Source organism: Mugil cephalus, chromosome 16 (assembly GCF_022458985.1).
Source record: "Mugil cephalus isolate CIBA_MC_2020 chromosome 16, CIBA_Mcephalus_1.1, whole genome shotgun sequence".
In the NCBI taxonomy this organism is placed as follows: Eukaryota; Metazoa; Chordata; class Actinopteri; order Mugiliformes; family Mugilidae; genus Mugil; species Mugil cephalus.
Genome location: NC_061785.1, coordinates 22,562,071 through 22,589,825, shown reverse-complemented (window position 1 = coordinate 22,589,825; position 27,755 = coordinate 22,562,071). Strand labels below are relative to the sequence as shown.

General features: G+C 43.2%; 1 protein-coding gene across 1 annotated transcript; it reads left to right on the top strand.

Annotated features, from left to right (window-relative positions):
• Window positions 1-27,550, top strand: fasn (fatty acid synthase). Its single transcript, XM_047609458.1, is given in 43 exon segments — window positions 1-236; window positions 5,241-5,376; window positions 8,206-8,358; window positions 8,488-8,661; window positions 8,810-9,010; window positions 9,157-9,279; window positions 9,644-9,759; window positions 9,875-10,009; window positions 10,763-11,222; window positions 11,369-11,556; window positions 12,021-12,210; window positions 12,364-12,458; window positions 13,107-13,241; window positions 13,371-13,574; window positions 13,797-13,912; window positions 14,028-14,203; window positions 14,292-14,483; window positions 14,592-14,672; window positions 15,079-15,261; window positions 15,448-15,627; window positions 15,814-16,017; window positions 16,589-16,905; window positions 17,004-17,405; window positions 17,677-17,841; window positions 18,001-18,119; window positions 18,321-18,475; window positions 18,712-18,915; window positions 19,062-19,212; window positions 19,980-20,158; window positions 20,405-20,524; window positions 20,804-20,926; window positions 21,127-21,350; window positions 21,465-21,666; window positions 21,928-22,079; window positions 22,429-22,520; window positions 22,630-22,795; window positions 22,797-23,025; window positions 23,220-23,411; window positions 23,540-23,767; window positions 23,894-24,105; window positions 24,276-24,374; window positions 24,958-25,209; window positions 25,382-27,550. Coding segments are annotated over 42 exon segments (7,554 nt in total). The 5' UTR covers window positions 1-236; window positions 5,241-5,249; the 3' UTR covers window positions 25,520-27,550.
• Window positions 27,551-27,755: the final 205 nt, after the last annotated feature.

The window sequence follows — 27,755 nt, the reverse complement described above, 5'->3', positions numbered from 1 at the left end:
AGCCCATGTGGCGTGGCCAGGCAGAATGTGAGACACTTAAATTCATCAGGGAGGAAAAAAGACTTTCAAAGAAGCACGGAGGGTAACCCTCACAGAAAGGAAAGGAAAAGTCTTCCTCCACCGTGCACCAACCGAAGCTAGATAGGTGAAACCGCTCGAGACAACGCCAGCGTTTTAACAAGTGATTTGAGTTCATCATTTGTTTTGTGGGTGGGGGACATTTGAACGCGACACAGGTAAGCTCTCTAACGGTTCCACCTGATAACATTTAGTCACCGGCTTCATCTCTTCTGCTGAGACAGAACAATGGTGTGCTGTCCCAAATGGAACGCTCGAATATATGCGTCTTTGTATCGACTCGTGACTTAAATTACAAAGAAAACACTGCGACGTGACTTGCCATTCTTGGCTAACACTTCTCCTCTTGAACTTCTCTAGTGGCCGTGTATTCTGCGTACATGCTGTAATGTGTGCAGCTTTTGTTTCCAGTCCAACGCTTAGAAGTGTCGATGGAGCCGCGTTTGTTCTCACGTTTCTGCTTCTATAAAGCGTTGCATTGTGGAATTGGTCGGTTTAAATTGAGAGGGAGAGTTAAAGATGGGGGGGGGGGGGGGGGGTGTTTGCAGACAGTCAGATCGTACATTACCGGTCAGCTACAGTTTTACTGCTCCAAACTCTGGCTCCAGACAGTGTCTAAAACGCCAGCATCAGCTCGGTTGAATGTTGAATGCAGGCTGTCTGAGAGGGAGGAACCAATGCTGCCACTGCAGCGTCATATCAGGAACATTTCCACAAGTTGTCGTGCTTGTCCGTCTGCTCAGATCCCGGCAGTTCATTCATCAGAGGTGCCTTCATTTTCATTCCTGCTGGGATGCTGCAGCAGTCCCCTCTCTGGCACAGTGTCACCAGAGAGATGCTGGTGATTGGCCACCTTTGTCCCCACGGTGCAGGCCTGTACAAAGTGTGCCAGGTTGGCTGGAGGATGAATGACGCTCATTCTTCATCCCATGTTGCAGACTCATCATTTCCTGCACGGATTGGAGGGTGGCTTCTGTTCAGTTCAGTTTTATTTATATGGCGTCAGTAACAATACAAATTGTCTCAAGACGCTTTACAAAACCCAGCCTGAAACCTTGAGCTCACATGGAGGGACTCGTCTACCTAAGGCCAGTCAGGTAGAGGCAGAAAAGAGAGAGAACAGCAGGAGAAACTAGATAAACAGACATCAGTCGTATGCTGAGTTTCCACTATGCCTAGAATGCAATAGGAAAACTGGTAATAGACACGCCTACATTCCAGAAAACCTCTCAAATATTGCTAAAACACTTTCACACTGTTGGTTTTTCCTCATCACCAGCATCACCGGAGATGACACAGAGGGTCATGACCACTTCACTTGAAGTCCATTTCCTCAAAGTGAAGTCTTGCGTGATGAGAATTTAAGGGAATTATGGGATATCGCAAGACGAGACTTCATGAGAGTTACAGCTCATTTGCAAAACACCTTTCAATGGTACAAAGTGTACTTCACCTGAATTTCCTAAATATTGCTTTTATTTTGCGAAAAAACTATGTTGGAAACGCAGCCGTACATATATGTGACTGAAGCAAACATGTAGAATCTGGTGATGATACAAAATGTAGCTGATGATGTTACATGACGGTTTGAGAGTATAAGAGGTGGACAGGTTGGAGAATTGTTCATGGCAGCTGGATGACGATCTGAAATGTCCTCTTGTCTTTGTGACTGACTGGCACAGTGTCTGGCTTCTTGTATGGCTGAGTTAAACATTCAAATATTAATGGTGGCCTGAAGTAGCTGCACTAAATTCCACGATCTAATGTAGTTTGCTCATTTTGACATGTGGTTGAGGAATTTCTCTCTCTCTGTCTGTCTCTGTGTGGTCATCATTCTTTCTTTTCTACCACGGTACCGGCTTTCCTATGGCTGGTCAAAGATGAATGTACAACTGCCAGCTAAATAGAAAGTACTAGTCACCAAACAACGGCCAAAAGAATCACAACTGATGAATCCAGCATTAGCAGAAGACATACAGTAGAAGTATTACAGAACTTGTTTCTATACAAGAAGAAGGAGTCCTGCAGGGGGTCATATGGCAGACGGTGTGATTTCAACATCATGGAGTGCGTCTAGGATTACATGAAGAGGGAGAAAGTTCACAGACAGACTAAATTGGCAGACATGTTGTGGACAGATGCTTGGAAGAACCTATGCAAATGCATCCAGGCCATCTGGTGCTGATTGTACAACTGTAGGTTTGTAAGACAGAATAACTGATCTGAACTCTGCATATGCGCTGAACTGGTTCCTGTAATCTAGGGACAGTTTGTTCCTCTTCCACTCCGTGATGATACTGTAGCCTGCAGAGTAATAATAGAGTTGTCGTCACTGGGTTTCAGCCCTCAGGTCTTTTTAACAAAATGGTGACAAGTCAGTTCTTGTTGTGGTGTTCTGTTGGCTGAGCTGCGCAGGCTATGAGGAGAAGGTGAGGGATGGGTTTAGATGATACCCTTGTTGACATCACTGTGCCTGCTGTCATGAGCAGGGTGTTAGTGTGTGATCTGGGTCAGGTAAGGCTAGTTACTGCACCGGCGGTGCTGCATCAGATCTAATCCGAGGCCAGTGTTTAGTCCAAATCCTTTCAGACAGTGAGCCTCTCAAAGCATGACTGACCAGGTGTTCACCAGTCTGATCCTCCTCACTATTACTTGTTGTGTGGATCTTTCTCTTCATTATACTGTCAAATTCTTCTGATCATCACTGGTGCGTAGTGAGATGTTGCCCCTTCTGAACTAGCATTCAACCAATGAAAAAGCAATTTATTAATTTCTTGATCAACCAAAGCTGATCAGTGATAAAAAATAATAGTTTAAAGATCGATAACTGCTTCTAACTAGTAAGAAAGCAGAGCAGATTGATGGGGTACACTTGTTTTAGTTGGCATGAAGGACTTTGTAATTTGGAAACCTTTTAAAGTAGGGTACTGCCTATAAACAGATGAGGCTTGTGAATACAACATTACTGCTAGATTTTTGTTTTGGAAACAGCTGGCAATTAGATAATCGTAGTAGCATGTGTGGAGAAAGATGAATGGAAAATGCAAAAATCTGCATAAGCTGAACACGCTACCTATGATTTAACCTTCTATTCATCTTTGAAATATTGGATTTTGCTCATCTCTATGAACTGCTTCCCTCTTTAATTACATGACAGCTAGTAACGGTCAACAAATCAGAAGAGCAGACTAAAATCCTCTACTGTTATTTTGGAAAACCTGTTTTTTCGTTTACGTTCTTCTTTTAAATGCCAAGTCATTGTTTGCATCCACTTGCTCCCTTGGTGGAAGTGTCTCTGTGAAGCAGTGCAGAGTTATTTTGCCCGCTCACCTTTCCCCTGGTTGAACAGGGCCGGTATGGAATGAATGTCAGCCGTGATTGCCATATGAACAACAGTGCAGCTGTTCTAGAGGTTAGTGGTAGGGTAACACCTTACTGAATGTCAACAGACGTGGACAGCTGATGTCAAACCAATGCTGTTGTGATGTAAAGATGCGTATGTGACAGCAGTGCATGCCACGTGCAGGTGAGATACTTACTATTGCTAACGTGGGCAGATTATAAAATTAATTTAATGGTTATGACGCGACCTTCTGAGCCCAGTGGTCACAAGGCATAATTTGAGTTGTTAGAGAAGCATGTTATGCCTCTATTTTGGGATAACCTATTCTCATTTGTAATAATTTGATGCTTCTGTTTGTCTAGACCAATTTATCTCTCTTGATATTACAACAACCATCATAGAAATGTGTTTTCTCAGGCAGTGTACTGTGTACTCTCAGTGGAGTTATGGTTTGTGTACAGTAGCTCTGTCCCCAGCTGCTAGCTCATCGGCGTCTGCGCCTGCCGACACAAAAAGGCCTGACCTAGAAAGAGGGAACAAAGACCAAGACAGACACACACATACACAGTACAACATGGATGCGCCCATGGACACGGTAGTCAGTCGGCAGACCCCATTGTCTGCTCTAAGTGCTCTTTCATGCGTAACCACAGGGACTCATTTCCAAAGCTGCCATTCAACAATTACATATGCTCCAATACGGAGGAATTTTAGTGTGAATTAATATTTTTAAATAATTGACACGGGTGCGTCATTGAAGTGTTTTACACGGCAGTGATGAAAAATCAGAAGGCATTCAGTGATTCAGCATATACTCGTCTCTAGATGGCTGTTATTTGTACAGTTTATCAGTGACTGTTGCACTGATGGGATGTGGCAGCACAGCTCTCACTAAACCAGTTATCCGCACAATCAGCTGAGCAGGAAGCCACGTAAGCATTCGGGAATTTGAATTCTGTTTCTACCGGATCTTTCAATTCCAAGAGAAGGTTTTTTTAATGCAGGTCTAGATGGAGATAAAAAAAAAGTAATAAAAAAAACTGTAGTGCGTTGTTGTTATTATTAAAATGAATGTGTTGCAGACAGAAGACAATTGTAGCGATTCATGACTTTACTGGTATTGTTGGGGTTATTATGTCTCAAATTGCAACTAAATTTGATTCCTGCAGGATAGTCAAAGTGTGTCCTTTATCTTTGTAAATGTTTTTTTTGTTGTTTTTTTTTTTTGTTGAAAAAGGAGCCAACAAGCATTGTGGTAATTTCAAATTGGTCCATCAATTAATCCATGATGACCTTTTTTTAAACTTTGAGTGGTGATTGATGAAATAATGTACACTAATACACTATGCTAATATACACATCCATGCCTGGTTGAATGGAGGATTTCCACTTAATTGAATCGACAAATATACTATCGGCCACATACTTTACAATGTGTACAATAATGAGACTTAACATTATGACCCCTTCCTAATGTTGTGCAGGTTTCCCTTGTGCCTCTAAGTCCCGTGGTGTCTGGTAACAGAATACTGTTAGTGGGAGCCTTTGGGTGCAATGGGTTGAGGGAGGGGCCTCTGCAGGTCATCAAAGAGTGTCATTGCTGTGGGGTGGGGGTGGGTGGTACGTGTCCAAATGACAGCCACATGAATACCAGGTCCAAAAGTTTTCCAGCAGAACATTGCGTTGTCACAAGGTTTTCAATGTTAGTTACTTGTCCTGTCAGTGGTTTTAATGTTGTGGCTGATCGGTGTATAATGTGTATTTAAAATAAAGAATGTAAGCCAGTGATGGCTAACACTACCCCTCTCTGTGTTCGCAGTGATTCACCATGGATGAGATAGTCATAACCGGGATATCCGGCCGTTTGCCGGAATCTGACAACCTGGAGGAATTCTGGGAGAACCTCATCAATGGTGTGGACATGGTGACAGAAGACAACCGGCGGTGGACACCAGGTGAAACCTCCCATAAAGCTTTATACCTTTCTGTGCTGTGTGTAACCAATAGAAGGTTGATTATTTGATCTGACGGAATTATTTTTAAATTATCCCATAGCTGTGGTGTCAGCTGTCACAGTTATTGAGGATGAAAATGCAATAATGAATAAAACTTTATGTGATCTTCTTAGACACTGGTCAAATCCTTGACTACTTAGTGTATTTTAGATTGGGATGCATTTTGCTCCCATTTTATTCCCATGATAGATAACCATATGGAGCTTACAGCAAGTCAGAGGGTAGAGAGATAGGGGAGACTGGCAACAACTGCTGTATTCCTGAAAGTAGGTGAAATGAAGACTCTGAATTTGTTCATCCTGAGATTAGGAAAGGTCTGCTTTTCCATTGCAGGAACAGAGGTCACTGTAACCCTTATGCAGATTGGTAGGAGACTCTGTGTCTCTATGTCTAGCTCCCTCCCGCCTCATCTGGCAATCTGAAGCTACGACAGTTTATGTTTTTGTAAATATCAAGTAGAATGTTAAACTCAGTTTAACCTAGATGCACTTTCCACTGTAGATCTGCTTCAGGCTGCAATTCAAATCTGTCCTGTCTCTGTTTCCAGTTTCCATCTGAATACAAGAATTTAAATATATGTCGGATCTACTGTCAGATTCTTAACATGGCTTTGGTCACCATCACATTGGGCAATACACTTGTTGGACATTCTCTAAAAGCAAGACCCTTCGTTATAAACTTTCTGCCAGTGATTTTACACTATTTAACTGAATACAGAATACATTATTCTGTCTTAAGCTCAGTACCTTAACCAACACTGCTGACTCATTTAAACAAGTGGTCCTCTTTATTTAACCAACAGAAACACTTCTCTATTAAAAAAATAATTTTGCCAGTTTAATTTGGTTCGATACTATATACTTTATTCCTTGATTTTAACAAACAACAACAAAAAACTCTAGTACAACATAGGCCTGCTACTTCTGTGTGACTGTGCGTAACATGGCTTTGACACAGTTGTAATGACCCTCCACTGATAAGATAAACCTCTCTTTCTCAATTCATAAGTCTTCGCTATAAGGTTATCTTAGGAAGTCGAGCTGTAAACATTTTGTTATCTCCATCATTTAGTTTATGAGCTAATCTGCTTGTCTGTGTTCTCTTGGTACAGACACATCCAGTGGTGTGTCCCTGGGTGTCTCGTCATTACAGAAAGCTTACCATAGACATCATTTAACACTACGTTGGGAAAACAGTACAATAATCTGCTCTTGCACATATCTGCCTGACCAATGGGCAGCTCCTTCTTGGAACATGGCAGCAAAAAGTTCCGCTGTTCCTTGGAGCCCCTTGAATTGAAACCCCCACTTTATTGCCTGAGTGGCCTTATTCAGGAAGCAGTGTTTCTTTTTGTTCGCTGTGCCTGACTTGACTGCCTAACAGTGGTCCAAGAAATCGGTATCTCTCCACCCTGCTTTTATTTTTTTATTTTGCTGTTGTAATTTCCATTTTCATTCGGTAAAACTTGAGCTTTTCCTCTCTCTGCTGTGCTGTCCCTCTGTTTCAAATCCTTGGTCTCCTCTTTTTCGGCTTTTCCTTTCCTGGAATAAAAGGCCCGTTTGTCAGTGCCTGGCAACCATGTCAACCTTACATTCATGTGCTGAAAGGGTTGGATTGGGCCTGCTGATGCAGAGACCACACACTGCTCATCATGGGAGAATGGGTAGAGTTGGAAGAAAAGAAAGTTTAAAAGAGAAAGTAGCCGAGGGTTCCTGAACTTGGGTAGTCCTTGGAAAATGTGTGAATGAGAATTAACATGTCTTCTTTAAGAGGAATAATGTACATCAAGCTAGTTATGTCCAACTAGAAGTAAAATGGATCTTGCTCAGAGTAACAAGTAGTCGTCTTTTTTTTGCATGTTAAACAAGAAACCAGCTGAAAGTTCCCTTGTCCACAAAATATTAGTGGTAAAATTTTAGTTGGTTGCTCCATTTGAATTCATTATGCTCGGCAAAGATCTGCCATGCCATAGTTTTGACTGGCTTTATGCACTGAAGATTATCAGCGACATAGTCATGTGAGCGCTGTAGATTTAGTTACTGTGACTGGTTGCATTACTATCAACTAACCCTAAGGCACCCCATAATGAAATCCAAATGCTGTGTCATTAGTCTGTCTACCCAGCTTATGTTAAACCTTCAATGCGGAACTGCTGTCTCCCCCTTCTGGTAGTCACAGTAATTACACAACACATCCTGGTGTATTCCTACTAACTTTGGAAAGTCTTCTGTACAGAAATAATAAAAAAAAAAAAAAAAAACCCAACTCCAGGTGAATAATCCTAATAACCCATCACTAATAATCCTAGGGTGCACTAGACTCTTACCTGCAGTATCCTACTCCTTCTCCATGGCTGCTGTTTCTGCCATCTTCAGCTCTGACAACACTTACTTCTGGTTAAAATAAAATGGATCACAACCAGCGAGCAAGCACAGGACTTTCATTACAAAAAATAGGTTTAAAATTCTTGTGCATTCTAGTACAAAATAGAGAAACATTTACCTGGTGCTCATTGGTTTAAACAGAACTATGTTACCTGGCTTTTATTGATATGGAAACGTCCAGCCGCTCTTGGTTTGAAGATTCTATATATACCGTGACATCGACCGTCAAAGAAATCCCTCACCATCTTTATCTCCTAGCTCACCATAACCCTTGTAAATCTCAAGAACTTGTGTTTAATGATATTTTCATGTTTTCATGCTTGGTCAGAACTGACGTCCACGTTTCTCTCTGCATTTCTGAAGTGTGTGTCCACTCTTTTTCAAGGTCTGTATGGGCTCCCAAAGAGAAACGGTAAACTGAAAGACATCAGCCACTTCGATGCGGCCTTCTTTGGAGTCCACCCCAAACAGGCCAATACCATGGACCCCCAGCTCCGTCTCATGCTGGAGATCGCCTATGAGGCTATCATAGATGGAGGTAAGGAAACAGGGTGAAATCTTCTCTTCTAAACCTTTTTTAAAAAAAGGTATCTGAGACCTATCTGAGTGAGGCTGTGTGATGAAATAGTTGATGAGTTTTAAAACAATTTAAAATGCTGTGATCCAGGACTGAATCCAGCCTCGTTGCGTGGCAGTAAGACGGGCGTCTACATCGGGGTGAGTGGCTCGGAGGCTGGCGAGGCGTTCAGCAGAGATCCAGAGGAACTCCTGGGCTACAGCATGACTGGCTGCCAGCGCGCCATGTTGGCCAACAGGCTCTCCTACTTCTTTGACTTCAGCGGTATGTGCATAGTTATGACACATCCCATACTACAGAATGAGTCATCCTGACTCATCTACTTCGATGTTGTTGATGAATCTAATTCATTTATAGATACAGATTTATAGATTCACTTGCTCTAATCCTCCTTCCGTCTTCTCTTCTGCAGGCCCCAGCACTGCCATAGACACAGCCTGCTCTTCCAGCTTGCTGGCTTTAGAAAATGCCTTCCATGCCATTCGCCAGGGCCACTGTGATGCCGCTCTAGTGGGCGGAGTCAACCTGCTACTCAAGCCAAACACCTCAGTGCAGTTCATGAAACTGGGCATGCTCAGTCCTGAGGGCACCTGCAAGTCCTTCGACTCATCAGGTCTCAAAGCATACATACTGATCTTTTGACATTTATTATAGTGAAATAAAAATCAGTATGTAAATTAATATGTGATTAAATAATTTTTTTTTACATTATTATACATTTACGTTATGTAACATTATGTATACATTATTTTTGGACAGGAAATGGATACTGCCGCTCTGAAGCAGCAGTAGCAGTGCTGCTCACCAAGAGATCTATGGCTAAAAGGGTCTATGCAACAGTCCTCAATGCAGGCAACAACACGGATGGATACAAAGAGCAAGGTGAGGATACACACTAAGCCTGAAGGCTCTAAGCTCATGCTGTTTGATGCAAAAGATTTCAGTACCAATAGACTGTCAAACGTGACGAGATGACAACTTGATTGTTTATGTTTTGGTTTAGGTTTTGCTTAAACACAATCTGAAAATTGTCATTGTAGGTGTGTGGAGTTGTTGCCATTTTGTCTGTGTGCCGATTTGGTTACTGTGTCAAGTTGGACACCTTCTTGATCCTATTTTGTTCAGATTTTCTATGAAACAATCATCTAAAATGAGTATTGACATGTGAAAGTCTGTGATGTAAATGTGTGAATGAAGGAGCAGTTGTGATTTTGTTTAACATCACACATTCGTCTTGGTTCCTCAGGTGTAACATTTCCTTCTGGTGACATGCAGCAGAGGCTGGTTCGCTCCCTCTACCAGGAGGCCAACGTAACACCTGAGCAGGTGGAGTACGTCGAAGCACACGGCACGGGAACAAAGGTCAGTGCAGATAGCAGTCTAGTCTCCAGATCAAGTTCACACAAACATCTGATTTATTTATCAATCAGGATAAATGGAATCTAAATGAAATCAAATCTTTTATCTCTGCATGCAGGTTGGGGACCCACAGGAGGTCAATGGTATCGTCAGTGTTTTCTGTGAAGCAAAGAGAGAACCTTTGCTTATTGGCTCCACCAAGTCTAACATGGGCCACCCAGAACCGGCCTCTGGTCTCGCTGCCCTGGCAAAGGTGAGGATAACACAGCCGTTATTCACTGAAGATTAATATTAAGGTCAGACCAAGTGTTTTCTGAACAATAACGGTGGTGTGAGAAACTTCTTGGTTGTAGCCCGCTGTATTTCTGATCTCTGTTTTTCTGTCTTTAGTGTGTCTTTGTAGTGACCCAAAGAACAGTACGACAGGGTAACAATAGAGACTTTCATGTAGTTTCTCCTTGAAGAAAAGTATTGTGTTCATGTGACAACAGTAGCAGGGCTTAAAGTATTCTGGCACCATGTGGGGGGAAAAAAGATCAAAATTAGGAAAAAAAAACCTGTTGATACGTGATGTTGTCAGGTTTGAGCAGTCAGTTGAGTTTGTCTATGGTGTGAGAGTAACACAGCTTTCCCTCTTAACCAAACTAACATCACTAGGCAATCAGAAGTGGTGTGAGTCTTGGAAAACTTGGCTGAGATCCACCTGATGCTGCATAGCAATATACCAAATATATTTTGTGTCCTTTGAGTTAAGTATGAACGGTATGATATCAGAAGTCTGACATTTCCGAGTTGGAATATAGAATTTAATTTCCGAGTTTTCCTAAATGCATCACCCAATTTTTTTTCACCAAAGTCACTGTTGTTGGAAAACTGGAGAGTAAATTTATGAAGCCATGAGAAGATAACTACAGACAAATGACTTAAAAATAAGTGGCTAGTCATTATTTCTCATTTCTTACTCAGACCCTAGATCATAGTTGTATTGTTTTTGTTTGTGATACAGGTGTTGCTGTCTATGGAGAGAGGAGTCTGGGCTCCCAACCTCCACTTCAACAATCCTAACCCTGACATCCCCGCTCTCACCGATGGTCGGGTTCAAGTTGTCGATCGGCCTATTCCCATCCGAGGAGGCATCGTTGGGATCAACTCCTTTGGATTTGGAGGTTCAAATGTTCATGTCATCCTTCGTCCAGCTGACAAGGCAGCTGGCTCCACTTTGCCCCGGACTGTTCCCAGGGTGCTCCAGGCCTGTGGTCGTACGGAGTCTGCGGTGAACGCCATGCTCCAGAAGGGGAAGGAACACTCAACAGACGACCACTTCCTGTCTTTGCTGAATGAAGTTTCAGGAGTCCCTGCTGCCGGCATGCCATACCGAGGTTACTCTCTGATCGGCTCTCAGAGTGATGTCATGGAGGTGCAGCAGGTCCAAGCCAGTGGCAGGCCACTCTGGTACATCTGTTCAGGTGAGTGATCCTGCAGGTAGATGAAACAACGCTTTGTAAACACTGTCATTTGAAAATATTTTGACACATATAAAATATAGAATATATAATAGACTCTAAGTAACTGTTACTGGATTGAGGTGTGTGACTGTAGATTGTATTGACAGGTATGGGAACACAGTGGGCTGGTATGGGCCGCAGTCTCATGCAGCTGCCACACTTCAGAGACTCCATCCTGCGGTCAGACAAAGCCCTGAAGGACACCGGCCTGGTTGTCTCTCGCCTGCTCATGGAGGCTGATGAGAGCACATTTGAGGACACCGTCCATGCCTTTGTTGGACTGGCTGCCATACAGGTAGAGCAGAGAGACTTTTCATGTGCTGCTTTAGAAATGTTGTTTACAGCAGGATTATTGGGATCAGTAATATTTTATATTGATAATTTCATTTTTGAGCACATTAATGTCATGAAGAATAGTTTTCTGTGTTCTCATTAGTTTTCAGTCACTACCCAATAATGACATTTATTAGAAGTAGTATTCAGACTGGAGCCAAGTAAATAGTTGTCAGGTTTATTCTAATTGCTTGCAGAGTTTTGCCCCATTACATGAATAACTGAGCTACCCATACTAAAAGGTAGACAATTTGACATGTGTCCGGATGTTTTGATTCATTCAGGCTAGTTTAAAATTCAGCTGGAGTTGTTGTCAAAGCAATAATTGAGAGTCGACTGCTGTAAAATAAAATATTGTCAATAATGAAATAAGATAAAAGATTAAACACAAATCATCATGTCCATATTTCCTCTCTGTCTTTACAGATAGCTCAGATCGACCTGCTCACCAAGATGGGTCTGCAGCCCGACGGCATCGTAGGACACTCGGTGGGAGAGCTGGCGTGCGGCTACGCTGACGGCTCCCTCAGCCACTCCGAGGCCATCCTCGCTGCCTACTGGAGAGGCCGCTGCATCAAGGAGGCCAACCTCCCCCCAGGAGGCATGGCTGCAGTTGGTAAGAGAGAGTTATCCTTTACGATATTTCATCATCTAATTTAAAAAAAGATTTAGAAGTTAGTGTAGTAGTTTAGTTTAGTTTGAAGTTGAGTTTCTGTCTTGATATTTAATAACTGACATGTCTCACCTTTGTGCTTGCTGTCTGTTCCAGGGTTGACCTGGAAGGAGTGCATTGCTCAGTGTCCTCAAGGAGTGGTTCCAGCTTGCCACAATTCCGAGGACACAGTCACCGTCTCCGGTCCTCAGGTCAAACAATCTATTTGTTACTTGTTTATATATATTCAGAATCAGAATCAACCCGCTGTATAGCTAATTAGCTCATGCTTCTGTTGCATGTAACTTCGTAACTTGTCAAATTACTAAGCCAGTATTAAATCATTGTTTGTAAAGTGTACATGACTCAACATCTTGAGTGAGCTTTAATTTGGTTCACTTAGTGAGGTTTAATTACAGCAACCTTAAAGAAACATTGCAGGTTAACACAGACCAAACTATTCAGAAGTGTCAATATAGAGTCCTACATCCTTGCGTTGTTATGGACAGTGAAGCTGCAGCATAATAAAGATCATTGACCTTTGGAAGTATATTTAAGTTAGCTGCCCTCCACTGGGTCGGCACAGGGATTGAAGTAGAAGAGGAAAATTTAGTTACAGCATTATCAGATGAACACAATGTTTTTTCCTGAAGGCCGTGGTCCATTATGTTTTGTCAATTCAAATGTTATAAAAATAAAAATAAATAATGGGAACAGGAAAGGAAGAAGTAGTAGGCTGGTATATTGGTAACAAGTATAGCAAAGTAATAGAAAAGTGCTAGAATACTTTAAAGTATGTTTAAAAAAAAAAAGCGACAGTGTGAAGTATGTTGACAGATGTGTTGTGTGTGATTCTCCAGGAGGCGATCAGTGCATTTGTGTCTGTGCTGAAAGACCAGGGTGTGTTTGCAAAGGAGGTTCGTAGCGCTGGCGTTGCTTTTCATTCCTACTACATGGCCTCCATCGCTCCAACCCTGCTGGCTGCTCTGAAAAGGGTACGTTGTTGTTTTACTGGGAAACACATTCCCTTTTAAATTGCCCTAATGCAGATCAGTTGTCTGGTTTTGGCATATATTATGAATATTGCTAAATGTAATAAAAACGATATGTCATCTTACGTGTAGGTGATCAAGGAGCCCCGACAGCGCTCATCCCGCTGGGTGAGCACCAGCATCCCTCAATCTGAGTGGGACTCTCCTCTGGCTCTGTACAGCTCAGCTGACTACCACGTCAACAACCTGGTGAGCCCTGTGCTGTTCCAGGAGGCTCTCCAACTGGTGCCTGAAAACGCTGTAGTGGTGGAGATAGCACCCCACGCTCTGCTGCAGGTATGCTCAGCATGTTGTTGATAAACTATTGCAGCTCCTTGACTTCTTTCTGTGTATCAGATTTGAACTGCAGGGGAAATTGAGACACTGTATCATAGGTGAAACACATAACTATTCATGCACTCATTGAATGTGTGCTTGTAAAGCATTAGGATGGAAAGAAACTACGTCCTAATGCAGTTAGCCTAAAACCTCTGATTTTCTCATTTGTTTTCTGTGCAGGCCATCCTGAAACGTAGCCTAAAACACACGTGTTGCATCCTCCCACTGATGAAGAGAGGTCACGCCAACAACCTTGAGTTCTTCCTCTCAAACATTGGCAAAGTCTACATGAACGGGTCAGTAGCTGAGTCACTTGTTTAGTAGCTATCCTGCACCAGTTTTCTGTAGGGGCTTTTCTCTTTTCACCCCTTCCTTGTTAATATAAGAATTCTTTTTACTGCACCTCTTTAGCGTCAACGTGGATAGTAATGGCCTCTGCCCAACTGTGAAGTACCCTGTGCCGGTTGGTACCCCTCAGATCTCCCCCATAGTGCAGTGGGACCATGCCCAGACCTGGGATATCCCCAAGGCAGAAGATTTTCTTTCTGGCTCAGGAGGGTCCAATTCTTCCACCGTCTATAACATCGGTGAGAAATGCACGTCTGGATTGCACTTCTTTCCTCTTTTAATTTTAAAAGAAGACGTTTAACCCTGCTTTCACATTTTATTTGACAGACACAAACCCAGAGTCTGCAGACAACTATCTCATCGGACACTGCATTGACGGACGTGTCCTCTACCCAGCGACGGGTTACCTGGTGCTGGCCTGGCGTACCTTGGTTAGAAGTCTGGGGGTTGTCATGGAAGCCACCCCTATAACGTTTGAGGACGTGACCATCCACAGGGCTACCATCCTGCCCAAGACTGGTGAGAAGATCAGAAGAGCAGTGGGGCTTTGAGAGATCTTTAATGATGGTGCACTGATTTGTTGCTGGTTTTTGCTTTAACTCATCTTCATCTTTTCATTTCTCTCAGGCTCTGTCCAGTTAGAAGTACATCTCATGCCTGCCACCAAGAAGTTTGAGGTGTCAGAGAATGGAAACCTGACTGTCAGTGGTGAGTTGCACAAACAGTGTTCAACATTGGTAAAAAAAAAAAAAATAAAGATCATTCTCTGAGGGGGCTGATACTATGGTCCTAATGAATACAATATCTCCGAAGCACACTGTGGGAAATTCTTCAAATGTGTCACAAACCTCACTTGTCTTCAGAGATGAACTGATGAGAATGTTGTGTTCAAAGTTCTGGAACAATGTAACCCTTCCAAACAACTATTTTAATGATAACCCAAGAAATGTTATGTGTTCATATTACGACACATATCTAAATGGATGCAAAAGATCAAGTGGTTAAAATCTTTTTACATCCAAACATTGGACTTGAAAAGTGCATTTTCTCCACATTAACCTCCAGTATGCCTTTGAGTCTCTGCCTTCTCTCATTCTTGTTATTTGGTTTTCAGGTAAGGTGAGCTTTCTGGAGGATGCGACCCTTGATGCATTCCATAGTCAGATAAGTCGTCTAGCCTCCAATGACAGTGACCCCAAAACGAATCTCAGTACACATGATGTCTACAAAGAGCTGCGACTGCGTGGCTATGATTATAAGAAGGCCTTTCAAGGCATCCTGGAGTCCAACAATGCAGGTAACAGTGACTTCTGTTTCTTGCATTTCTTTGCAGTTTTCAGATCTTGTTTCGATTTTCCACAGACAATATGTTACTGTGTTAAAGGTGCTTTTTTTCCTCTCTCTTCTTTCTACCTACTCTGTTAAGTACTCTGGTACTATACATTGTCTGATCAGCACATGTAATGTGATGTTGTGTTTCCAGGAGACAGTGGGAAGCTGCAGTGGACAGGAAACTGGGTGACCTTCCTGGACACCATGCTGCAGATGATCGTGGTTGGACTGCCTGGTCGAAGCTTGCGTTTGCCAACCAGAATCCGCTCAGTGTGCATTGACCCGGCTGTCCATGTGGAGAAAGTCTGCGAGTACGCTGATGGAAAACAAGGTGAGTGTCGTCTTTGTCCTTTCTCTGACACAGATTATGATACAGCGTTTGGACTGGCTATATGCAAATAATTTCTGTATGCAGATGGAAACACTACTGTTACTATCTGTTACCGTATTTACACAAGGGTACTGATCTGTTGAAGTGTTGAACTCCTCTTAGAACGTTCTCCTCTCATTCGCACAGCCGTGGATGTCCATGTAAACCGCAGCCTTGACAACATTGTTGCTGGTGGAGTCCAGATCTCTGGTCTGCATGCCACAGTGGCCCCCCGTCGTCAGCAGCAGCAGAGCCCCCCCACCCTGGAGGAGTTTGTGTTTGCACCCTACGTGGACACGGAGTGCCTCACAGCCAATGGGAAACTGGCCGAGCAGCTGAGGCTCTGCAGAGGTACAGATAAACCTGTCATCTCTGTCATCATCGACTTTAAATTTGGATCATATTGTTAAATAGTTTACATCACGTAATACACATATTTGCGGTATAAACATCTAATAGTACAGTGATTAAAACATAGCTAGGAAGGTTAGTTAGTCATTAGGCAGTTGTTAATTTCCTTGTAATGTTTTTGATAAGGACAAAATAAATTAACTGTTTAACATATTTTTAGTTTTTTCCTAAGTTAACTTTAAGATATGTTGATTCCACCTTTTCTCCATCGTGTCACATGTGTTGCTGCATCTTTGAATTATATTATTTTAACTTTGGAATCTCCACTTTTTGTAATGGATCTGTCCATTTCCACAGTAGCTGAGAGCAAAACAAGAAATCGTGTCAAATAGCTCTAAAAAAAACTTTAATACATTCAGTAATAGGCATATAGACAGCATTTTCAATAATGCTATAATCATGATAAATGTGTCCCAAAAGAATTTATTAATATTTTAATTACTTAAATTATCTTGTACCAATAATTTTATTATCGTCAGTTTCAGTTTTTCCCCGTTCTCTTTTCATCCAGGTTTAATGCTCAGATTGCAGCGAAAGTTGGCCCCACATGGTGTGAAGCTCTCCATCCCTGGGCTACAAGGGGTGAGCGCTGACCCTCTTCCCAGCGCTGAGCCCTCTGAGCCTGGCCTGGTGAAGCTACTGACCCTGCTTTGTGACCTGGAGCTGAACGGGAACCTTCACTCCGAGTTGGAGCAGGTGGTGGAGAAGGAGCGTGCGTGTCTGCTGCAGGATAGCCTGCTGCAGGGTCTGCTAGAAAACCCGGCCCTCAGACACTGTCTGGACATCACCATGGAAAACAGTACCCCCGGCAAGATCAAAGTGTTTGAGGTAAGATACAAAAAAAGTACATAACATAGGTTAAAGTCATCCCAATGCAAAGTGGCTGAATTATGTGAATTGTTCTTCACCTCTCTGACCCCTCCCAGGCTCTCTCAGACGATGGCCAGCTCTTCTCACGTGTGGTGCCCCTCCTCAACATCCAGCCCATGATGCATGTGGACTACACTGCCACAGCAACCAACCTGGACCTTCTGTCCTCCCACCAGACCACCCTGGAGGAGCTGGGTGTCACTGCGGGTCAGTGGGACCCTCTGATGGGCCCAGCTCCTGGAGGCATGGCATCAGGGGCAGACCTGGTAGTGTGTAACCACACATGGAGTTCTCTGGCGACAGACCCTGCTCTACTGGTGGAAAATCTGGCATCTGGAGCCAAACAACATGGGTTCATTCTCCTCCACACCCTGCTGAAGGGAGAGACTCTGGGGGAGACGGTTGCCTTCCTCTCCAGCACTGCTCAGAACGGCAGCCAGCAACAACTGCTCACACAGGTGAGTGGAAGCAATATTCAGATCACACAGTGGGGAGATTTTCAATTTTGTGCATGCTTAATTGCTTTCATGTCTTATATACCAGACACTGATGTGGACTCCTTACTTAAGATTACTCTGTCAAAATCTATAAATATTTCTTCCTCAAGTTGGTTCAGACACATAATTATTATAAAATGTCTGGTCTTATTTTAGCAAATGAGCTGGTCAGTAAAATCATCTTATTAGTTGAGGGGATGGTTTTCTGATGTTACCTTGTTTTTGTTGTCAGGCTGAGTGGGAGAAGGTGTTCGCTGAGGCCTCCCTCAGCCTGTTGGCTGTCAAGAAGTCCTTCTATGGCTCTGCCCTCTTCCTGTGTCGCCGTCACTCTCCGGGCAAGCAGCCTGTTTTCCTGCCCGTGGACAGCACCGATTATAAGTGGGTGGAAACACTCAAGGTGGGTTTCTCGTCCCGTTTAGTTTTCTTTTTCACATCATAACTTCTACATTGTAATTAAAAACTGTATCCAGTCCCCATTACTCTTTTGGCACTTGATCAGTTTGTCCTGTGACTTGATAGATGTGACAACACTGTGTTATTGTGTGGATGTGTGCAGAAGGAGCTGATGGCAGAATCAGCAGACACCCCGGTGTGGCTGACTGCTTCCAAAGCCCACTGTGGCATTGTGGGAATGGTCAACTGTCTGCGGCAGGAGCCAGGCGGCAACCGAATACGGTGAGACATGTTCTCAGTCACATATATTCCCACTATTGTAGTAGGATTCCTGCGTTCTTAGTGTAACATGTAAAAAAGGTTAGGGGCATGAATAGGTTCCACACAGTGTTCCACAGAGCATCTAACTCATGAGTAAAAGCTAATGTGGCATGTTTGATAGATTTATGATTTTCATGTGTTCTTTCTGGTTTCTGTCACTAGCTGCTTATTTGTGTCCAACCTCAACGAGTCTTCAGCTGCTCCAAGCCTCCAGCCAGGCCATAAGTCCATAAAGTCAGTGATGGAGAAGGATCTGGTTATGAATGTGTTCAGAGACGGATGCTGGGGCACCTTCAGACACCAGCTCATCACTCACGGTAGGAAAATATTACTTATTTTGATACCTGCTAGACTAGACACCCCGCTCAAGTCAGACTACACTACAGTAAATTATTTCCTTGTAAAGAAGTTAATGATGCAGTGGAGTTATAGTTCACATCAGCAAAAGCTTCTTGTGAATAGACAACTAATACGTTTTTTGACGATCATCTTCAATAGGGAGGTTCTCAAAATACTTCCATTGAATCATTCGTCTGTGTTTTGTTGTTGTCAGATCTAAATGAAGAGTTGACAGAGGCTGCCTACGTCAACGTGCTCACCCGAGGTGACCTGTCATCTCTGCGCTGGATTGCTTCTCCACTCCGTCACTTTGTGCCCACCAACCCCAACGTGCAACTGTGCCGTGTCTACTACAGCTCACTCAACTTCAGAGATATCATGCTGGCCACCGGCAAACTGCCACCAGATGCTATTCCAGGTACAGACGCCCAATAAGAAATCTTTTATTTCCTTTAATAGCCTCCCACAGCATCTGGCTTGTGACAGTCTTAGAACATTGAAGCAACTATGGTCATGAGGTCCACATAATAGGATAACTTCTTGATTTTTTTTGTCATACATTAGGGGACCTAGCCCTGCAGCAGTGCATGTTGGGTATGGAGTTTTCTGGTCGGAACCCTGCCGGACAGCGTGTGATGGGGCTGCTCCCTGCTAAAGGCCTGGCGACAACTGTAGATGCTGACAAGCGGTTCCTTTGGGAAGTTCCCCTCAGCTGGTCAGTGTCAGATTTTTTAAATATGCTAGCCTAGCTTAGCTATTAGCCTTATAAGAGTTATATGACTGTAAACTATGACAAACAAAATGCAGTTGTTCTTTCACATTCTCACCACTGAATGTTTGAAACAGTGGACAGAAATCACAAGGAACAACAGGGATTTATCAAGATTTTTTTATAGCTCATGTGTGAGAGAATTAAAACTGTTGTCACAGAATTATTATATCTAAAATCCAACATTGTCCCAAGTTTTATTTCATGGAAATATGATAGAAACTGTAAATACAAATCATGAATAAATCAGGACATTTTTTTCAGTGTGCCTTACTTTATTTTGAATGAATTCATCAGAAATTCCATGAGTAAACATTTTGACCACATTTAAGAAGGTGGTGGGTTTTAGCTTTTGAATGGTCCTTTTCATAGAGAGATTGCACAGAGCAGCACAGTGCCATGTAGAAACCCCCTTCATTCTGCTGCCTTTAGCGTGTACTTTCTGGTGCTGTGAGACTGTGTGTAAGTCTGTCTGTGAAGGTTCTCAGTCATCCAGGTCACAGTAAATCCAAAAGTCCAGTTGCCTTTATTCAACGCCTTTTTGAGCTGTGTGTAAGGGCAGTGAGGACTTGAGCAGTGTGTGTATTCAAGGTGGGAGACATGCTGCTGTGTTTTTGTTGGAAACTGATGCGAGGATAGTATCTCTATGTACACTACATCTGTGTCTAAAGGAGCACATAATGATGCCTGTGTGTGTGTGTGCTTTTGTGCAGGACGCTGGAGCAAGCAGCCTCTGTGCCAGTAGTCTACGCCACAGCCTATTACTCTCTGGTGGTGCGAGGCAGACTCCGCCCCGGAGAGACTGTCCTCATCCACTCGGGGTCAGGAGGGGTCGGCCAGGCTGCCATCGCCATAGCACTCAGCATGAAATGCAGAGTCTTCACTACAGTCGGTTAGTGTTCAACAGTCCTATCCTCTCTGTCACAGTCACAGCTTGATATGTTATGATGTGTAATTTAACATACTTTATTCTCTATGGAAAAGGAATATTCTACCAAATCCAGCACTTTTTAAAATGTTTTTTTTTTCTTAGTAATTATGTCTGTATGAGATTGTATCAGTTACTGAGCCATAATTATTAGACATAAACTTGTGAAAGGCTTTTTAACCCAGACTCTTTTATGTGTGCTGTCACTAGGTTCAGCAGAGAAGCGGGCCTACCTACAGCAGAGGTTCCCTCAGCTGTCAGCAGAGTCTTTTGCCAACTCCAGAGACACTTCTTTTGAACAACACGTTCTGCTCCACACACAGGGCAAAGGTCAGGACCTTCCAACTGTACTCAATACACCGTTCCTCACGCAATTTCTGTGTACTCTGTCTGCATCTGCTTCATATCGCTTGACGGGTTCAGGGAGACCACTTGATGAGTTATTCAAAGATAGACAAAAATATGCTTTCATTATTAAATGGCTAATTTAGTTTAAGATGCACTTTCACATTGAGACCTTGCATTCTTTAAAGAGACCTTCACTTTCAAATGGATTATCCCTGCACCAAGTAGACTATATGTGACATATGTCATGTGTGTGTGTTTCAGGTGTGGATGTGGTGCTAAACTCTCTGGCTGAGGAGAAGCTACAGGCTAGTATTCGCTGCCTAGCCAGACATGGACGATTCCTGGAGATTGGCAAATACGACCTTTCCAACAACTCCCCACTGGGTAGGAACCCTTCTGAATATCAAAATATCATCTTCAGACTTCTGAATATCATAAGAATGTGAATATCCACACAATGCAGTGTAGAGGAAGAGAAATCAGACAAAGCGCTGTCATTAAACCTGGAATGTATTCATTATTCTGACAAGAACACAATACAAACTAAAAGTAACACTGACGTTATGTTGTTGTGGTCAATGCAGGCATGGCTCTGTTCCTGAAGAACGTGGCATTCCACGGTATCCTGCTGGACGCCCTCTTTGAAGAGGGCAACCGGGAGTGGGAGGATGTGTCCCAGCTACTGAAGGAGGGCATTAAGGGAGGTGTAGTTCAGCCTCTCAAGACCACAGTGTTTGAGAGGGACCAAGTGGAGCAGGCATTCAGATACATGGCTCAGGGCAAGCACATCGGCAAGGTCCTCTTACAGGTCAGTTTCGACTTCAGCTTTCAGACTTTGACAGTACTTTAAGGGAACTAGTTTTAAATACTGTAAACTATGACACTATGCTGGTACTTAGCCACTTTTTTTCTCTTCACACAGGTCCGGGATGAGGAAAAGGGTGCAGCTGTCAAGCCTGCTACCCCTTTGTCTCTTACAGCAATCTGTCGTACCTTCTGCCCCTCAACCCACTCCTACATTATCACCGGTGGTCTTGGGGGTTTCGGTCTGGAGCTGGGTCAGTGGCTGATGGAGAGAGGAGCCCGCAAACTGGTGCTGACTTCTAGATCAGGCATTAGGAATGGTAAGGCACAAATAAGAATTAGTCAACATTTTTGAGAGTGCTGTGTCATTTGAGGCATTTCTTTTTCACATTTTTGTATGAGACACCACTATGGTGGGTATTTTGATGTTTTATTTTTACGACAGACTCTTTTTACTTACATCCACAAGACAGTTCATTTCCTTTAGATGTTGAACAGACACAATTATGTCTGAATATCTATCAGGATGGATACATATTGTAAGTAGTTTTAACACGGTTTTACTGTGTTACCGTTACTAGGTTACCAGGCGAAACGGGTGCGTGAATGGCAGAGTCAAGGTGTGGAGGTGGTGGTCTCGACCCGTGATGTCAGCACGCTGGAGGGAGCACAGCGACTCATTGCTGAGGCCAGTGCACTGGGCCCAGTGGGTGGCGTCTTCCACCTGGCCATGGTAACATTTAACATTTATTCCTTGTATAAATAGTCGTCAGACCCATAGAAATGCATAGATTGCTATGACATTTTGTGGAGACATTCATGTTCTTCTGATATTGAACTGACTTTTAGTTTGATATTTTTGGCTATTAATTTTGAACTTACAGAAACATAATGCATCCTTGAGGGTGACTTGGTAAAATAATCCTGACTGTGCAGTCCTGTTTTAATACATAGATGTCAAAGGCTGCTCTTGTTGACCTTATTTCTCCACCTTATTTCTCCAAAACTGTCTCCTTTAAATTCGCAATTTCATTTCTGCTTTAGTCTAAACTTCAGTATTATGTTGGGTGTGTTGTTCTCAGGTGTTGAAAGATGGCATGTTGGAGAATTTGACTCCTCAACTCTTCATTGATGTTAACAAACCTAAATATGATGGCACCATAAACCTGGACAAGTAAGACGCCCATTGACTCCTCATTCTGTTTAAACCGTGCACCTTTAACCAAAAACTGCTGTACCACTCTCTCTGGATCTTGATGCACCTGTTTCCATTCTTCACCCAGAGTAACAAGAAAGCTGTGCCCAGACCTCAGTTACTTCGTGGCCTTCTCCTCGGTCAGCTGTGGCCGTGGCAATGCCGGCCAAAGTAACTACGGTTACGCCAACTCGTCCATGGAGCGCGTGTGTGAAAAGCGGCGCTATGACGGCCTACCAGGACTAGCGGTGAGGGTGGGGTGCCATTGGAGATGTAGGCGTGGTGCTGGAGACCATGGGTGGTAATGACGCAGTCATCGGTGGCACCCTACCACAGCGTATCGCATCCTGCCTGGAGGTGCTCGACACCTTCCTGTGCCGGCAACATCCAGTGATGTCGAGCTTTGTACTGGCCGAGAGGACGGTGGTAAAGAGCGAGGCAGGAAGCCAGAGAGACTTGGTGGAGGCTGTTGCTCATATTCTCGGTAAGACACTGTTCACTGGAAAAAGGAAATGAATCCGTGAGCTGCGGTAGTTAAAAGTGCAGTTGGATTTTTACAACACATTTATCAAGAGATATTATGTCAGTTAAGAGGCTTTTTTTTCACATCTCATTTGTGTTGATTTGAAATGAACATGATGAAGCCAAGCCAACAGAACTCTGCCTCTTCACCCTTAGGTGTGCGGGATGTGAACAGCCTGAACGCTGATGCCTCATTGGCTGACTTGGGCCTGGACTCTTTGATGGGAGTGGAGGTTCGCCAGACTCTGGAGCGTGACTACGACATCGTCATGGCCATGAGGGAGATCCGCCAGCTCACCATTAACAAGCTGCGAGAGCTGGCCAGTAGCAAGTCAAACGGACCAAATGGTATTTCTTTAACGACATATACTTGGATCTAATGTTACAGCACTCATTTGTTATATCTTTGTTAAGTCTTTTACAGCCTGCGCTGAAAAGAAGGAATTTATTTCTCTTTGCTACTTCCAACTATCTAGGATCTCACCATGCTGCAGGGAGGAGGGATGGTGTTCGCTCTGTGTTGGATTCTGATCTGGCCCAACTGTTAGTCGACCCCAGTGATTCCACTGTGACGCCTCTCAACAATGTTCAGAGCCAGGAGAGACCACTGTTCCTCGTACATCCCATTGAGGGCTCCATTGGCGCTTTTAAGATGCTTGCCTCCAAGCTTAGCGTGCCTTGCTATGGCCTGCAGTGCACAAAAGGTATTCTGCATTTATCTGTTTAGGTTCACAAAGCTAAGAAAAGAAGTAACTCCATATATTTCCAGTTTTGTGTTTTCATTGTGTATTCCACGCTCACACTCAGTTTATCCTCTCTCCTCTCTCCAGCTGCTCCTCTGGACAGCATCCAGTCTCTGTCGGCCTACTATGTGAACTGTATCAGACAGGTGCAGCCAGACGGGCCGTATAGAATTGCTGGCTACTCCTTCGGTGCCTGCGTAGCCTTTGAAATGTGCTCTCAGCTGCAGACCCAGAATCGGACTGTGGAGAGCCTGTTTCTGTTTGACGGATCACACTCCTACGTGGCAGCGTATACGCAGGTTAGAGAAGGCACATCACACACACATTCAGTGAAAAGGGAGGCTTCACTTTACTACAATTACTCATATCAACTAATCATATATTTACAATACACAAAAGAAATGAAGAGGTTAACATTTGCTTTTGGTGATGAGGATCATATTGTGTTAACACTGTATTTGGTTTTCAGAGTTACAGGGCCAAGCTGACACCAGGCAAAGAGTCTGAGGCTGAGACTGAAGCCCTATGTGCCTTCATCCAGCAGTTCACCGGCATCGAATACAACAAGGTACACAACCTGTGACACACGAACACAAACAGGTGCTCACCAGAGAGTTCCAGGTTTGATCTGTGGCCTTTGGCCTTAGAAAAGTGTCATAATAAATGAATGAGTCCGTTTTAAGAAGGGCAATACAGCAGACAGTATTATGAGATGACAGACAGTATGTAAGTCTGTGATCTGCTCTTCATGAGTGAATTGAGCCTTTGTAGTCCTTCTGATTGATTTGCTGACAACCATAGCTATTACATTTTGATTTATTCAAGTGTCACTTAAAACAAACCTTTTAATGTAGGTAGGTGAGAGCAGCAAGACACCAGAAATCATACATTAGCAGTGCTGAACTACCAGAGCGAAAAGCGATGATACAATGCAAGATGAGGATGTTATTTATTCCTATAAGCGTATTAGAATATTGTTTTGCTACTAACTCAGCAGTAAACAGGCAGTGTTTCACTCTTTATCAATGGTTACTTCCTTTTATTGTACCCGCACTTTTTTAGGGTATCACAAGTTTTAATGCTATCTTAGTGTTCCCCGTGGGAATGATCTCCATCCCTAACTCTTCTGATTCCTTCCTCTTCTCCTGCAGCTTTTGGAAAGTCTACTCCCACTGTCGGACCTGGAGGCCCGAGTCAACGTGGCGGTGGATCTCATCACCTCCAGTCACAGCAACATCAGCCGAGACTCGCTGCGCTTCGCAGCCACCACCTTCTACTACAAACTGAAGGCCGCTGATGGATATGTGCCTGCCACAAAATACCATGGCAACGTGACGCTACTGCGCGCCAAAACCAACAGCGAGTACGAACAAAACCTGGGAGCTGACTATAAACTCGGCGAGGTAACCAGCATTTGCACTAGCTTCACAAAGTGTTTTTGAAAGTGTGAATCCTTCTTTTTAGTTCTAATTCTAATTATTACTTTTTGAGTATACCAGCCTACATCCAACTGTACTAACTGAAAATAAGTGACTCTCCATTGTCATGCTGAATCATTTCCGTGTGTTTGTTCAGGTCTGTGACGGCAAGGTGTCAGTCCACGTCATCGAGGGAGACCACCGCACTTTCCTACAAGGAGAGGGGGTGGAATCCATCAGCAGCATCATCCACAACTCACTGGCTGAGCCTCGGGTCACAGCAAGAGAGGGTTAAACATGCCCATTCAAGCCACACCCACCCACCTCATACCACCCCACCTCCACCTTTACAATGATTCCACAACATTCCCAGCATGGTCCACTTTCCTCCTATTAGTTCAGTACCTAGAAATTCTTCTTTTTCCTTTTTTTTGTTGTTCTAATGTTCCCAACTTGACTCATGGTGGTTCTCATTTCAGTCGTCAGGTAGTAAACGCCCCTAACCTGTCTGGAATATAACTGGCATCCTCCCATGGGGTGAACAAAACATGCTGCGAGTTTGTACACATTTAGTGAAAAGTTCATTATGTTACAGTTCTAATGTTATTGTGTTTTTCTCTCACAAATCATGAATGACAAATAGCTGTTCATCTACACCAAGTAAATGATGTATTAGACAAAAATATAACAAGAACATTAATGATGAAGTAGTTACACTGTAGCAGCCTCCATGCTCTCTGATGGGGTTTGTAGTTTTACATTAGCGATAGGATGGCTAGCAAATCTGAGATAGGTCAACTCTCTTTGTTACAGCGTTGACACCCTTTAAACTGAAAAGAACATAATGCGCTAAAACGTCTCTTGTTACAAAGTCCATGCAGGAATGTGCAGCCTCTGGTTCCTGATAGGTTACTTTGATTGAACTAGATACTGCCTATGACTTTTTTTAATCTACAACTCATTATTATCATGTGTTGATGGTAGTAGAATGTTCTAGACTTCCTGGTCCACCTGGAGCTCTGACATCAACTGGAAATTAAACTAGCCTAGTGCTGCATGAAAAGCTGGCCCTGGAAATGTGGTGAACAAAGTAACACCAAGTAAGCTGCCTTGTAGCGTTTGTCACATGAAGTAGATGTAGGGTTTCTCTCTCACTGTGTATGCGCACAAACACTGGGGCAAAGCTTCTGCTGACTATTCATTACTGCTAGTGAATAATATATTAATAATGGTTTATCTGTTTGTACTTTCTTTAGTGTTTTTACGTTTGTGTCTTGAACGTAGTGTTTTTTATTTTGTATTTCCATGATGTCATTCCATTGAAACAACCAGCAGCTGTTTAGATTGTTAAACAGTTAACAAACCAAAACTCACTTTAACTATTGAAGAGCTTCAAATCATTGTTATTAATGCTGCAGAAAGAGGAAAAGGATCATTAAGAACAGGAATACTCTACAGTGATGGATTGTGTAAGTGATCTGTGCTAATTTAGAAGACAGATGGTTTTGACAGAATGTGGCGAGTACTTCTAGTTTTATAATGTGTTCCCAAGTTGTTGTTTTGTTTGTTGTTGTTTTATAATTTAATGTGTAAAGAAACCGGTCCTTGTTCTTTCATGGTAATGAACTATAATTATGATTTTTCTATCAACTTGTAGCACTTGAAACATGTTCGTTGTTAAAAATGACTAACACTGTGCAACTTGGGTTGTGTGCAAATGAACTGTATCGCTGTAATGTACTGCCTCTAAAATGTAGTCTTAACTCGCCGTCACCATGGTGACCAAACAGGTTGTTATGTTTATCCTGTCTGTGGAGTACATGTTAGGAAACTAACAGAATAAGTTCACACTTCCAGGACAACTAGAACCTAGATCCAGCTGATGTGTTTATTGGTTGCTGTGCTCCAAAACATAAGTTCTGCTGTGTAAACCAAGGTCAGTTATGTTCTAAGGGCCAAACCTGGTGACACGTTATTCTGATAGAGCCATAGAGAGTACCAAACGCCTCACAGACCTTAAGACACCTTCTGTGTGTGAGTAGTGGGATCCTCCGTGTCTCCTTGGATCTTTGCTGAAACTGTTTCCAGAGAGGCTGTCTCTGACTCCAGGGACCTCACGTGGTTTCATGACCCCCAGCGACTCGTTCAGTCAGGCTGACCTCTGAGACCTCCTATCTGGTCAGTGAAGGGTCCGCCGACTAGAGACCAACGTGGTGAATGATTGCAGTGAGAGGGAGAAGGAAGTGACAGCATATGCTCCTCTTTTTTTTTAAATGTAATATTTCCCGTATGTATTTTATCACTAATAAAAGCCTCTCATTAATGACTTATGACTGTTTTGTCTTTTTCCATAAACCCAGTAAATGAAACATGACGTGAGGATTTCTGTCTGAGCAAAATTAATAAGGGAGCACACAGTTTCTACTGATACATGCAGAGGACAGAATGACACTTAACAATAGTTACATATTAGACTATCTTTTGGGGAGTGGATTGCATGTGAGATTTCTATAAACACATCTTGAGTTGTT